The sequence below is a fragment of the Pristis pectinata genome, chromosome 27 (assembly GCF_009764475.1).
Source record: "Pristis pectinata isolate sPriPec2 chromosome 27, sPriPec2.1.pri, whole genome shotgun sequence".
Lineage (NCBI taxonomy): Eukaryota > Metazoa > Chordata > Chondrichthyes > Rhinopristiformes > Pristidae > Pristis > Pristis pectinata.
Genome location: NC_067431.1, coordinates 24,247,429 through 24,262,488, shown reverse-complemented (window position 1 = coordinate 24,262,488; position 15,060 = coordinate 24,247,429). Strand labels below are relative to the sequence as shown.

Below are 15,060 nucleotides of genomic sequence, written 5' to 3'. Positions count from 1 at the left end.
TTTATCGAGGTAGTAAGCAAACCTTGGCTTCTGGTGATACGTGCCTGTATTTTGTTATCTTGTTTGTCACTTTTTACAGTTTAATTTAGTATTTCTTTTCCATCTCTTGAGCAATATTCTGTTCTACATTTCCGACACCTTTTTCTCCTGCAATTATATGCTCTCAACCTCACTGACAAGAATTTTCATGCTGCTGCTTTTGGTACATCTGATTTTCAGACTGCCTATTTCGTCCTGTACAAATCTGTTTATGCGCAGGAGGTCTTAAAATATCTGCAGATGAGGGAGAACAATTGTCACATATTAGCTCATTTATCCAGGAAGCCCCTACAATTCAGTACTTCCAATAAAGCAACAATTTCTATCTTAAATTATTCCAAAGTTTTTTCCTTCCATTGTCACATTTGAAATTACATGTTAAATGTTCTGTGAATGTCCTGATATTAATTCAAAAATATACATGCCTCTTTTGTTTGCACCTGTGCCCTCGTGTTCAACTGTTGTGACTCAATTCTAGTGTTTCAAATTGATCTTTTGTGTACAGTTTGCTTTCTTAAGATCCTGTGTCAGATACCGAATGTAAAAACTCTATTTTGAAAGTTTGGAGAAGGGCTCTTTAGGCGTGCGTTATTGCTTTCAGGAGTTCTCTATGGAAAAAATAATGTGAACCACCAGTTCTGAATACACATAACAACGTATTATTTGATAACATTTTATGCCCAACAGTTTAGAAGTTGCACTGTTTAATGGTCAAAGAAAAAATTGTGGAAAAACAGCTGAAAATCTGTCAAATCTTTTCAAGGCCAAATAATTCAAATTTCATCAGTCTTGCTTTAAAGTTGAAGCTTTTAATGCAGAGTTCCCTGTTCCAGCCTCAGGCTCCTTCCCTCCCCTTGCCCTGTCATCAAGTACCCAACAAGCGATTTCTTTTTCTTTTCCATCATCACTTTCTTTGAACTTCTGATTTTTTTTTTCCTTGAAGTATTTTGTGCATTAGCTTAGATTCCCACTCTAGTACCCATAAAGTCTTGGCTCAACATCCATCTCATTTAGTATCCAACCATCTTCTCTTAAATGATCCTTTCTCGTTGCCTTAAACATCTATTCAGCCTTAATTAAGAAATGCAATTGCTAGTTTTGTAACTTTATTTATGTTGCTTGTAGTTGACTTAGATTAATGCCATTGATTACTTCTGTGTACTTTTGAATATTATGCAGTTGACCAATATGTTTTTGTCCAATGATTGGTAATGAAATACTAACAACTATGGCAAACGGTTCTTTGTATTGTACAGAGCCCCAGTGAGGACTTGAGATGCACATACTGCTGATGCTTCAGCATCCTTCTTATTCTTTTACTTTACTGATCATTTTAGTTGCATGCTAATGTATTGACTGTGGCCACTCCTGTTTCTGCACTATCATCAAATGTCTTAGTGATCACTTGTATGGAACTACATAGAAATTACCACATAGAACATGCTCTTTACCTTAACCAGTCTGCAGTGGTGTTTATGGTTCACTCGTGCAGTTACTCTAATCCAACATGTCTTTCCTGTTCCCATTGACAGTTCAATGTTCATTTACAACTTTCTTTACTCATTAGAATTTTGTATATCTTTTCTATTTTAGCACCATCTGAAAGCTTGGGTACCGTTCCAAGCCCAAATCTTTGGACACAGGAAGCACAAGTGAATCCAAAACAAAACCTTGAACAGCACGAGTTCTCGCATCCAGCCACACTCAAAGCTGCCCATAACTCCTACTCTTCCTTTCCTCTGTTCCAACCAATTTTTAATTCCTCTTTGTGACTTTTCTCTTCTGTTCCCCAGCATTTTTGCCAAAAGTCTTCTTTGTGGCACTTTATCAAAAGCTTTCTGAAAAAATTTTCCACAGAATTACATCCATTTGCTATATCTACTTCTCTTGAAAAGAATTCTGACTGGTTTGTCAAACACATTCCCCATTGAAATTGATGTCTGCTTCAGATTTGATCTATATAATCATTTTCATCTCTATTTTAAAACATTTTCCTGGATCAGATTTAATTAACTGCCCTGGAATTGCTTGGTAGAACTCTGTAAATATCAGGTGTGTATCTCTTGATAATTTCCACATTATCTGCTAACTCACTTTTTTCCCCACTAGAGTTGACCTCGCATTGAACATCCTAATCTCATTGATTCATATTTGTACTGTCCCTTTAATTATTTTTTGACTTGTGTTGCCAATTAAATGCAGCACACAATAAAGCATACTAGACAAGGACTTTGCCTAACATCTATAGTTTATTACTTGCAATTGATTCAAACAACTCAAAGGTTCACCACGTAGTTTCAAACAAGGCTCATTAACTCTTTAGTTTCAGAATTCTTTTAGTTACACCACTCTTTAGTTTACTTTAACAAATTCCGAAACCCACTACTTGTATTCAGATATTACCCACTCTTGATGAACCTGGCTGGGGTTCGATCTTGGCTCAGCCTCTTCTTCAGTGGTTGGTCTCCAGAGTCACTGCTGCTGGTCATATCTTAAGACACGCTTTTATACACTTCTTTGAATTCCTTCCAAATATTGTTTAGTTCTTTATTGCCATTTACACAGCTGTAATTCCAAACCTTATCCATATGAATAAATGTTTCTTTAAGTTCTACAAATTCCTGCTGGTGCAATTCCACAATTACTTAACCATTTGGTTCCTTAATTACCAGAATATTTGCTCTTTTTTGCAATTTATCAAATTGTCCATTTCATAAGATGTCAATTCCCATTTGCTTGTTCTGTCTTCTGGATAGCTCACAGTGGGATGGCTTACAATGGGATATTTCACAGGGCTGTAAAGCTGTTTCATCTGTGTTCTCAGTTAATACCGACCAAGTGTCGATTACATGACCTTCCTTCACTGTGCTTCTTTGTTCTGTGGTTCCCAGCATCTCTTCCTAGCCATCAGTGTGTCTTCCTAGATCCTGATGGGATACTTGACACTGCTCTGATTGCTACACTTGTTTTATGCTTTCCAGTATTTTTAATAATTGTTGTCATATTTACATACACCTGCTTTAATTATCATTTGTTTCTAATTGTTTTATTTATCCACAGGTTATTTGAGGTAGTCTCATTAAATGGTACATGTTATTCTCCTGCTCTGTAATACCCTGTTTAAAACATCTCAATGTTAATCTCGCATAGTATTCCAAGTTTATTTACCACCTGGTATTGGCAAAGCCACTCTGTATCTTTACAAAATCTCCCTGTTTCAATCTGGTGTCCTTGTACGTCATTGAATTTTACAACAAAGACAGATAATTTGACCAATGATGTTGGTACAGACTGCTCAAAAGGGTTACTCACCTCCAATTTTCTTGTTTAATTTTTTTTGTTAAATATTCTGTTTGCATTGCTTTTAAGAGCTAACACGGATTTTGCATTTACTATTGTTCCTGGTAGAATTTTCCATGTCCTAACAGCCTATTGTATAAATAAATTTTTCAAAAAAACTGCATCTGTGGTTGGAGTTGATGTTGGCTTTAGAATATAACTTGGTCTTGTTGCGATTCAACAGCATTTTAATAAGACCATACTTGGAGTATTCTCTGCAGTTTAGTCTCCTTTCCTAAAAAAAATGAAGTACTTGTTTCAGTGTTCAAACTCAAATTCACTAGAGTGATCCCTGGAATCTGGAAGAAGAGATTGAACAGGATTGGCCGCTCTATTCAGTGAAGTTTACAAAAATGAAAGGTAAATAAATTATTCTGAGAGGAATTGACAGGACAAATGCTGAGAGGCTGTTTTATCTCCATGGAGCATTTAGAAATAGAATTTAGAGGCTCAGAATAAATGTTTGGCCATTTGGCACTAAGATGAGGATAACTTTTTCTCAAAGGGGATTTTGAATCTTTGGACCTCTAGAGTATCAATATCATACAATGCATATTATTGTAGACATGTATCATAGAAGTAAATTCACTGCTGGGATAATGAGCTTTTGGACACCAGGGAATTCAAGGACATGGGGATCAGACAGGAAAACAGATTTGAGATACAGGGATCAGCCATGATACTGAATGTCTGAGCAGGCTCAAGTGTGTGTGTGGCATATTCTTCCTTCTATTTCTTATGGTTTTGTGCTCTTTTGATGAAAATATTTAATGGATGTACTGTACTAACTGGCTTTGAATCCAGGAAATAATTCTGCACTATTTATAAGATAAACCTTCATAATTGTAAACTTCCTTTTAAGTTCACCTACACCCTTCTCAGTGCTATTAGAAACCACCCTAGTTTGTCTAGTCTTTTAATTAAACACCCTCATCCCCAGTGTTAATTTAGTAAATTATTTTGTGACATTATTTCTAATAGCTGAAATTCTAACTATGGCTAAGTGGATTTTTTCAAGATTAAATACTAGCTCAGCCTTAGCAATTTATACTCCTACATAGTACACCTAGCTTTCATTTTTGTAGATTTGCATATTTGTAATTTTTCCTCTCACTTACAACCCTGTCTCTTATTATTGTTAGGTTATATTAGTTAGTTTATGTTTTCAATTTGTTTGGCCTCCCAAATGTATCATGCTTGTGAACAAAATTTTATCTGCTTATTTATATTTATCTGCGCAACCTATTAATCAGTCTGCACCTTAAGCCGTTACTTAAGGACCTCGTGCTTGATATTTTTGTGTCATCTGTGAAGTTTGGAGAAATTGTTTGCAGCAAAAGATCAAGCCTTTTAGATCTTTGTTTGCATTATGAAGAAACAGAATGACCTTTCTGTGCCTAAAAGTAGACCTGCAAACATAATCTCACAGCAAACTGTGTGGTGCTAAAATGGAGCTTGGGGTCAAAAACTTTGAGGACCTGGAAGGAGGCTAGAATGAAGTTCCACCACTTGAAAAAAACACCAAGGTATGAAAAAGATATCATTGTAACATAAAAATTACTGATTTAAAGTTTACTACTTATATACATGGAGGAAAAAACTGAGCTCACATTTTAAAATGTTCACCATTTAGCAGGGAAAGTAGCCATGCTGTTAAAATTATGATAATAATGCTAAGATTTAAAAGTGTACTACACAAAAAAATTCGATGCTCCAAATTACCGTGCATCAATTAACACTGCCAAAAGACAAAGTTATCTTTAAAAAGAGAGCAAGTATTTGAATGAAAAATGTGGAATTAATTATCGGCAAATGTGTGTTCAAAGATGTTGAGCATCAGTAAATTACAGTGATATGGAAGCCAATTGATACAACTTGTAATACTTAAAGTATCAAATGGTATCTTCATTGTAAACATTTGCAGAATTCATTTGCTTATTCATGGAATGCTACAGTTCCCAAATTTAGAAATGTTTATTTATATTCATAATGTTCCAATTTTCCTCTTTGCAGGAGAAAGATAATCACTTAAGGAGCAAGAGCCATCGGAGTACCAATTGTCACCACATGCACTTTCATTAAACAGCAGCATTAATGCACGATGACACATAGCTAAGGAAACCGAGAGCTATGCTGATAATGAAATGAATTGGAATTTGATGGTCAGCAAATTTAGAGTGAAGGTTTGATGTGCTGATATCTCCTCGCGAGTTGCTTCTGGATACAGACCTTAAGTGGCCTGTTTTCCAATGGATGATGAGAGAACATAGAACATAGAGCAGTTCAGCACAGGAATAGGCCCTTCGGCCCATGATGTCTGTGCTGACCATGATGCCAATTTAAACTAATCCCGTCTGCCTGAACATGGTCTATATTATTCCATTCCCTGTCTGCTCCTGTGCCTATCCAAGTGCCTCTTAAATGTTGATAACGTATCTGCTTCCACCACTTCCCCTGGTGTTCTGGGCACCTACCACTCTCTGTGTAAATCTCCTTTAAACTTTCTCCCTCTCACCTTCTAGTATTTGACATTTTCACCCTGGGAAAAAGTCTCTGACTATCTATCTATGCCTCTCATAATCTTATATACTTCTATCAGGTCACCCCTCAGCCTCCGAAACTCCAGGGAAAACAATCCAAATTTGTCCATGCCCTCCTTAGACCTAATACTCTCTAATCCAGGCAACATCCTTCTGAATCTCTACAAAGCCTCCCCATCTTCCCTATAATGCAGCAGCCAGAACTATACATCAGTGCTCCTCAGAGTCCTGCCATTTACTTTATACTTTCCTCTTACATTTGACCTCCCAAAGTGCAACACCTCACACTTGTTCAGATTAAACTCCATCTGCAATTTCTCTGCCAACATTTCCAACTGGTCTATATCCTGCTGAATCCTTTGACAAACTTTCTCATTATCCCATTTTTGTGTCGTCTGCCAACTTACTAATCAGCCCACGTACATTTTCATCCAAATCTTTTAAATATATCACAAATGACAGAGATCCCAGCACTGATCCTTGCTGAGCATCACTGGTCACAGACCTCCAGTCAGAATAACATCCCTTTCACTATTATCCTCTGTCTTCTATGGCCAGTCCAGTTTTGAATCCAGTGTGCCAAGTCTCCATGGATCCCATGTGCCTTAATCTTCTAGATCAGCCTACCATGAGGGACCTTGTCAAAACCTTTACTAAAGTCATCTTCTCAAAAACCTCTAAGACACAACCTCCCCCACACAAAGCCATGCTGACTATCCCAAATAAGTCTATGCTTTTCCAGATGCGGGTAGATCATATTCCTAAGAATCTTCTCCAAAAGCTTCCCTATCACTGATGGAAGGCTCACCAGCATATAATTTCCTGGTTTGCCTCTATTGCCCTTCCTCAACACAGAAACATTATTGGCTATTCTCCAGCCCTCTAGGACCACATCTGGGGTTAAAGAAGCACAGGTGAGGTCTTCGAGGACACACGTGGGCTATATTTCAGTACTTGAGTGTATACATGTACTGGCCTGTAGTTCAGGGGTGAACATAGTAGTAAGATTACCTCTTATTAATGGCTCAGCTGTTGGAACAACTTGCTGGTTTGAACTCAGTTGGAGAAGAACTACAGCTAGCCATGAGGGAGGAATTCAGATATCTGCAATATTCCAGTTTCCTTTGCTTACATATTAATGTCCACCAATAATGCTCTGTACAAAGAAGCACGAGCAGCAGTTGCCAGTTATGGTTTTCAGTGCTATGAAGAAGGCCAGTGTTAAGTAATTTATACTTCAGCCCCAAAAGAACCAAGCCCAAAGTGAATTCAGCTTCTGACTTTCTGACCTTGATGTATCTTCATAAGACTTGTGATCCCCAGTTATCTAAGCTGCTATCCATCATCAGTTAAAAGAACACTTGCACATAAGTTAATAATTAGCAATTTGTAAACACAGAAGGAATACACATAGAATATCACATGCACTGAATGAAGTGTGCTAACTTTTATTGTAGTTTGTAATCTGTTATTGTGCAACAAAATAAATTTAGTTTTCTGAAAATAACACAGATCAAATATGTGTGGATGTATGTGTGTGCACACATATGTATTTCTGTCTAGAAGTGTGTGATTGTCCTCATTTGCTCATTGAAACTGCTGATACAGCATTCTAGATAACAGTTACAAGAGGTATTCAGTGAAGCAGCCAGCATAATCAAAGACCCCACCCACCCTGGACATTCCCTCTTTTCTCCTCTTCCATCGGGTAGAAGATACAGGAGCCTGAAGGCACGTACCACCAGACTTAAGGACAGTTTCTACCTCACTGTGATAAGACTATTGAATGGTTCCCTTATACAATGAGATGGACTATGACCTCATGATCTACCTTGTTGTGACCTTGCACCTTATTGCACTGCACTTTCTCTGTAGCTGTGCCACTTTACTCTGTACTGTTATTGTTTTACCCGTACTACATCTATGCACTCTCTACTAACTCAGTGTAACTGCACTGTGTAATGAATTGACCTGTACGATCGGTTTGTAAGACAAACTTTTCACTGTACCTCGGTACAAGTGACAATAACAAACCAATACCAATATCTTTCTGTGCTGTATTCAGACCCAATTCCGAGAATTAAGAGGGCACTATGATAACTTGCTGTACTACTAAAACCTGTATGTTAAAATCGTTCTTACTAAAAACAAGAAATTAAATCTTATGTGCTTTCATGATTATTTCTGTTGCTTCATGAGCAAAGGCAAGCTGTTTGACTAATTATTTCTGATGCAGACTTTAAGTATATGTTTTAATTATAGTCCAGACAGAGTGGAGCTAGGTAGTGTTTCAGAAATACATAATGCAATACAAGATCTGAAAGTGCATAGTTAGACAGTTATTTGTTGTTTACTGATCCTGTTTGGCACTTGGGATTCCTCTAAGTGCCAAGAACTCAAGCCACTAAATTACTTGGTGGCCACAAGATGTATTGTAAGGTAAAATTAATTTTGAGATGTGGTATAATTTGATCCCCATTTGCCATCATGTTGTGGGTTATTGTAACACTGAACCATTTTAATAGGTAGACAGTGTATTTTTATGGACTTGGAGGTGAATAAACCAATGGAAATTGATAGGTTGCAACTGAATTTCTGTCTCCCCACATTATGGTACTAATGTTTAATGCATAACATTTACAAAGAAGCTGAAGCTTTGCTGTATTATAAATTGGTCAATCTTCTCAATTTGCAGTGTTCATGTGATTGCGAAGCTTACACTGCACAAGGTTCCAGCCTATTGTCATGTAGTGCTCTTGCAGTTGCAAGACAATAATTAATTGCCAAATTTCCTAAGTTGGAATACTGCAGCTAGGATTTGTCTGTGTATGCAACATTTTGATTGGCTTTCATCACGGTCATTGAACTTTATTTATAGCATGCAAATAAAATTGTCATTGGGGTTGGTTAGAGTTTTTGGACTAGAAATATACATAGTTCCAAAAACAAGAATGGTACTTTTGTGTTGAAAATCTGATTACTCTGGATTAATGTAATTTTGTGGACATTTCTGGTACCTTACCATCTGCTGTGAAATTCGTCTTCTCGTTTCCCTGTAGGGTTTTTATTGATTTTCTTCTGAACGTATTTCTTCTGAACATATTTCTTCTGTGGTTAAACCACCCCCCCCCCCCCCCCCCCCCCACGTAACACACTTAAAGTTTTCTGGACCTCACTGGTCTGACAAAGGATGGTTCTTATTTACTCAAGGACAATCATGTTTTGTGAATCCCATTTCCCTGAAACTGTACAACTTAAAAGGACAACACTCAAAGTGCATTCTTTGTCCTCATTGAGACCCCTGATCTCCTATGACCTCAAAAACAACCCCAAGTGCATCTGAACTGCCCTGTCCAAGAGGTTAGGATCTTGATTACTCTTAGCTTCCTAGCCTTAAAATTATTACAAGCTGTTGCTGCTGAACTCTACCACATCTTACAGTCTGTTTCTCACCACTGAATTAGGAATAGCACCCAGACTTTTCACTCAAGGCGAGGAAACTTTATTTGATTTTCCTATTGCTCATAATGAGCAGGCAGAGTGGGCACAAGCATTCAGAGACCTAACAGAGAACTCCATGGCAACGTCTTACCAGGAACACCTGGCTGGAGGTTTGGAGGGTTCCACGGCCCTATGTAGAAAGAACATATCTCTTGTGGCAGTGTTCTTTACGGGTCTGTCCAGATCCCAAAGAGCCCTAAGAACAATCTTCCATCTCCTCCCATCATGCAGCATCCACTCATTCAGTAGTAATACTCTTTTTATACCTAAAAGAGTTGATTGTATTGTGGTGTGTCCCTGAAGAACTGGCTGCAAAGATCATACCTACTGTGCTACTTTCTTGAGACTGCAAGAACTTGCAGTACATTAATATAGAAGGCCACATTGAAATTAGTTTTAGGGCATTGTTATACAACAATGCTGTTGCAGTTGAAAGTTTTGATTTTTATGCTATTTTCATAAACACCATTAGGGTGACCTACAGTGCTGTTTTAATGGTAATCAAATGGTATGGAACAATCTCTTGGTCATTAGATCCCATAATAGGTTGCTTATAGGGTATGCATCTTTTACAGAATAATCCTATTTTAAATTGTCCCTTGCACCAGCAGGTTCTTTATAATATGGGAAGAGAATTTGTGGAAAAGTCAACGTAATGACTTAAAATCCCTCAAAACATGTGCTTATATCTACCATATAAGGTGGCATTTTTATTTAAAGTATTTTTGATTGTTTGTTTACTATAAAGTAATAACACATTGCATTTTTGATCATTTTGATCCACAAAGTAACCAATGCTAAATGTGTATGTCTGTTTGCTGATTACACTTGTTTCCTTTCAGAATGTGAACACTTGATTCGACATATGCTTGTGCTAGACCCAAGCAAACGCCTATCTGTGGAACAAATCTGCAAACATAAATGGATGAAAATAGGTGACCCTGATCCAGAGTTTGACCGGGTGAGGGTAATTCAGTATCTACTTACTATGCTGTAGAAGGAAACCTTCAGCCCATTAGGTCCTTACTAGCTCTGAGCAGAGCAATCCCACCAGTCCTGTTTTCCCTCTCTTCTTTCCCTGCAACTTGTTCTCTCTCACATGCCGAACAACTACCTTTTGATTCTTTTGCCACTCACCTACACGAATGAGTAATTTACAGTAAACATTTAACCTACCTGCATAGCTTTGGTATGTGGGAAGCAACTGGAGCACCTAGTGGAAACCCATACAATTGCATGGAGAATGTGCAAACTCCAGACTGACTGTGTCCCTGGATCTCTTCTGTCTCACTCTAAAAACCTGCACTTTTTTTAAAAACACTTTTGTTGAAAAGTAAAGGGAAACACTGGTCACTTGTTGTTTCTTGACTGTGCTGTCACTGTTACTGTATGACGAGAGGTATTATAGCAAGTAAGTCGGACAATTATTCGATTTCTTTGGTCGAAAGTGAAACATCACATTTTGTAAACAAAACAGTGGCTCAGTCAAGAAAGAATCAATTCTTTACATGTGAAGATGGAATTGCAATATTGGACTTTCTTATTTTATCTCATTTCCATTTTTAAAAAAAATGACTTTTGCCACCTCAGTGAATATAGTAAAAAAAAATTTCAAAGCCTTGTGATGAAATTAATTGAGGTGGGTATGGATCCATGTGTTTCATCAGTGTATTCTGTTCTGCTGCCAGTGCCTTGGTAAATTTTTTCACTAAGTAGCTTCAGCTTTTACTTGCAGGGCATATTGATTTGGTTGACATTAACTATGATGTTACAACCACTACAGCTGACCTCAAAATCCTTAACCCTAGAAAGGAAAAATACTGTTTAAAGTCCCTGTTCACTAATGGTGGCTGAGGAAAACAATAGATTTAGCTCAAATGATATATGGGTGAATCATTTGCCAGCAGACAGATTTCACCAAATTCAATTAATGTCAACATTGTGAAAAGGAGAGTGCAATCTGAGGTACTGGTTTGGGAGGAAATAAGGAAGCTTTTCTACTGCTGGTGATGATGATGGTTATGATTTATATGCAGTTTAATACAGATTATGGGTTGTAATGAAGAGGATTTTTTTTCACATCTAGGGTATCAGGGCTGAGTAATGAGTGTTAAAGTTGTGAGTAAAGAAAATAGAAACAAGTCCTTATCATGTCAGTTTTGCTGAGTACTTGTACCTTGCCTCTAAGAATGTTGTTGATTCAAGTCCAAGTTCTTGAGCTAAGCCAAGGCTGACACTTCAGTGTAGTACAGAAGTTGTCGGAGATGCTGCCATCAAATAAGAATTTAAACCAAGGTCATGTCTGCTGTTAAGATCAAGGATTGGAGTACGAGAGGTCTCTCATTGTCTTGCCCAACATTCATCTTTCATCCAATCTTACCAAAACCAAATCAAATAGATAAATGTTTGCACTAATATAGTACTTTTCATAGCTTCAGGACATTCCAAGGTGCTTCATAGCCAGCCCATTTCTTGAAATTAAATCACTATTACATGGCAACCATTTTACATATTGTAAGGTACAGCAGACAAAGAGTTTTTTAGTGGTGGTTGAGGGATAAATGTTGACCTGGAACCAGTGAGCATCCCCTGTCTTCAAAAGAGCTGTCGGGTCTCTTGTGCTTTCCTGATCTGAAAGGTAACAGTGCTGATGTGGAGCACTGCATTGAATGACAACCTAAAATGCATAGACTTCTAAATCTGAAATAAGATTGCTTCCACTGACTATGCTATTCACTGACTTGATGTGATCATTTGCTTATACCACCAAATGAATGCACTTCAAAGTAATTAATTGACTGTTATGGGCCTTGGGAAGTCTTGAGGAGATGTAAAGTGCAGTAAATTGAAATCTGCAGTGAAATTGACTGATTCTGTCATTTTGCGTCAGGATGATTCAGATTTAAAACTTCATGTTCATTTTTTTTCCTTTACAAATGGCTGGTGTTAAGTAGCTATTAGTTTTATGCATCCTATGCACAAATAAAACTTCCAGTTAATGCAGTTAAAATGCAAAATGCTGTAAAGTTGCAGGCCAGTTTTTAAAAATTATGCTATTGCTTTTCATAGTTAATAACAGAATCCAAACAAGTCAAAGTAGAAATCAAGACAGAGCCTCTGAATGAGCAGGTACTCATGTACATGACGGAATTGGGTTTGGAAAGAGAACGCACACTACAGGTACTGTGACAGTCTTTCGTGTTTTTTGTACAGTCCAAAGTGTGTGCAGTTATTCATTTTTTAACATTTGAATTCTTTTATTTGATTATTTTTTGTTGTATGTTTTTAATTTGTCTGTCTACGTCAGCAGTGATTTTCTGATTGAGTTACCAACAGCAACTAGTTTGCAAGTAATGGGTTACCATTGGTATCATGGTCAGAAAACACAACTTGTTGAATGCTGCATACATTAAGAAATTGATCTGGCTCTGAGTATGAGTAAATTAATATTGTTTTCCAATCAGTTTCTATATAGGTCAGTTTGACTCTGTCTTTAATTTTATTTCTAGTCATTGAAAGCAGATGCCTATGATCCCTTTAGTGCAATTTACAGTCTGCTGTGCGACAAGCTAAAGCGGCATAAGACATTGCGCATCTCTGCACCGCCAAGTGTTCCTCGCTCTATGCCCTTTCAGTCGCCTGCTAATGTCCAGGTAAAGTTCCAGTGAATTCCATAGATTTGTGGCTAATGTTGCTAAATGTTGCATGATCATCTTTCGACAAGTTAACATGAAATTTCTTACAGGAGGTGCAGTGAAGGTTTATGGGAATGGTTCCAGAGATGGCTGGTTTGCTCTTAGGAATCTATCAAACTCTGCCATAAAGACATTCTTACTTTCATAACTCTTTGTGGCAGGAAGTTCCAAAGGTTCATGACCCTCTGAGGGGAAAAAAATATCTGTCTTATATGGCAATCCCTTATTTTTAAACAGTGACTTCTAGTTGTATATCCTCCCAAAAGATTCTCTGCACCCACCCTGTCAAGACCCTTCAGGACCTTACTTGTTTCAGTTAAGGGGAGTTAATTCTTCTAAACTCCAGCAGATACAATCCTAGCCTGTCTAATCTTTCATCATAGGTCAACACACCCATAATGCATGTTTCTTATGGAAAGTATCTCTCAATCAAGGAGTCCTATATTGTTTGTAAAGTCAATGCCTCCCACCTTTGCTTCATAGGCCAATGAGACTGGTAGCATTCTACTGAGACTTCCCCCAGTAACTTTTCTCGTCCTCCTGCTCCTGCTATTCTTTTGCCCATGCTTCAGAACCCTTGGGCTCTGTGTTTGCATGTTACTCTTCCTCTTGCGTAGGCTGCTGTTTTGGATTGCTGGTTTGTGCAGAACATGGTACATAACCATAGACCAGCTGGGCAAATACTGAAGTTCACCTCTGGGACTTTGCAAATGAGAATGTCTTTACCTCTTACCCTAAGGTTCCCAACCCATTCTATCTGGCCAGTCATTACCATAACAATGGCTCCAGTAATAGATTACTGCCAGAGGAATCCCAACTGAGGCATCTATTGAAAGAGTGTATAAATGCCAGAGAAAGCACACAGCATTACTCTGCGCACACAGTGGATTTTTGAAGTTGTTTCCATAGCCTGGAACAAGTTCTAAAGGTGTGTAATCAGTTGTCCCTTAAGTAATGAAACGGATTAGTGCAACGAGTTTGCAGAGTGTACTCTCAGTTGTATTGTAACTGATCAACTATGCTTGTAGGTTACATTGAAGATCCAGTCCTATGTGAGTAAGGGCATTGTGCAAATTGTGACATCATTTGCTGTGGGAAAAACATAGGTTGCACTTACATGAAAAGCATGCAGAGGTGATGGGTCTTGTTACACAATGGGTGCTACTTCATCAGGAAATGATAACCAGAAAGACCTAACCTGGGTTAAATTGCTTTTAGGTACTATTTGTGCATACCAATTGGATGCAGATTGATTCACTTTATAGACAAGTTCTGTTTGAAAATGGGTGCATTGGAAATCACTGTGTACATTTTGCTAGAATGTAATTTTACTTTGGAGTTTGGGAGGTAATGGAAATTTTGCAGTCATGGAAAATGCTCCAGAAAGCTCTCGGGACTATTCACAATAATTGCCACTTAGCACATCAAAAGTTTTCATCTGCTGACAAAATCAGATATTTCAACCCATTTTCTGGGTTAAATGGAGTTTGAAAAGTTAACTTTAGTACTTGGGTTGATCTACCCATTTATCTCACTTGAAATTAGATATTCCAATGGGTCTACGTGCAAGGAGAGGGTGGTGTGGAATTCTAATACCATACATTTTTTGTGGAAGTATTTGAATCCATTCCCAAAGTGAAAAAAAAACTGATATGCTATTGAAAAAATCACTGTGAGCACTGTATATCTTGGGTTTCTATCATTTTCTTGCTTTCCTAACCCATATTATAAAAATCAGAATAAAATTAGGAAGCTAGGTGTGGTGAATTGGCTAGTTTCAATAAATTACCTGTGACATTGAATGCCAAGCAGTTTTTCATGGACATGATTTTATATAATTTCTGATAATTAAGGGAAAAAATTGAAGTAATGTTTGTAATGGTTAATTATGAGGGTTGTTTCATATGTTTGTGTTGTTTATTTTAAAGCATTTAAAGACTTATGTT

At 37.5% G+C, this 15,060-nt stretch overlaps 1 protein-coding gene across 3 annotated transcripts in view; it reads left to right on the top strand.

The window, feature by feature from the left end:
- sik3 (SIK family kinase 3) overlaps positions 1 to 15,060 on the top strand; it is a 244,102-nt gene that overhangs the window by 184,061 nt on the left and 44,981 nt on the right. For all 3 annotated transcript variants that reach the window (XM_052039992.1, XM_052039991.1, XM_052039989.1), the window contains exons 7-9: positions 10,262 to 10,380; positions 12,489 to 12,599; positions 12,929 to 13,072. In XM_052039992.1, the coding sequence (XP_051895952.1) occupies positions 10,262 to 10,380; positions 12,489 to 12,599; positions 12,929 to 13,072 (374 nt within the window). The remainder of the gene's footprint in view (positions 1 to 10,261; positions 10,381 to 12,488; positions 12,600 to 12,928; positions 13,073 to 15,060) is intronic.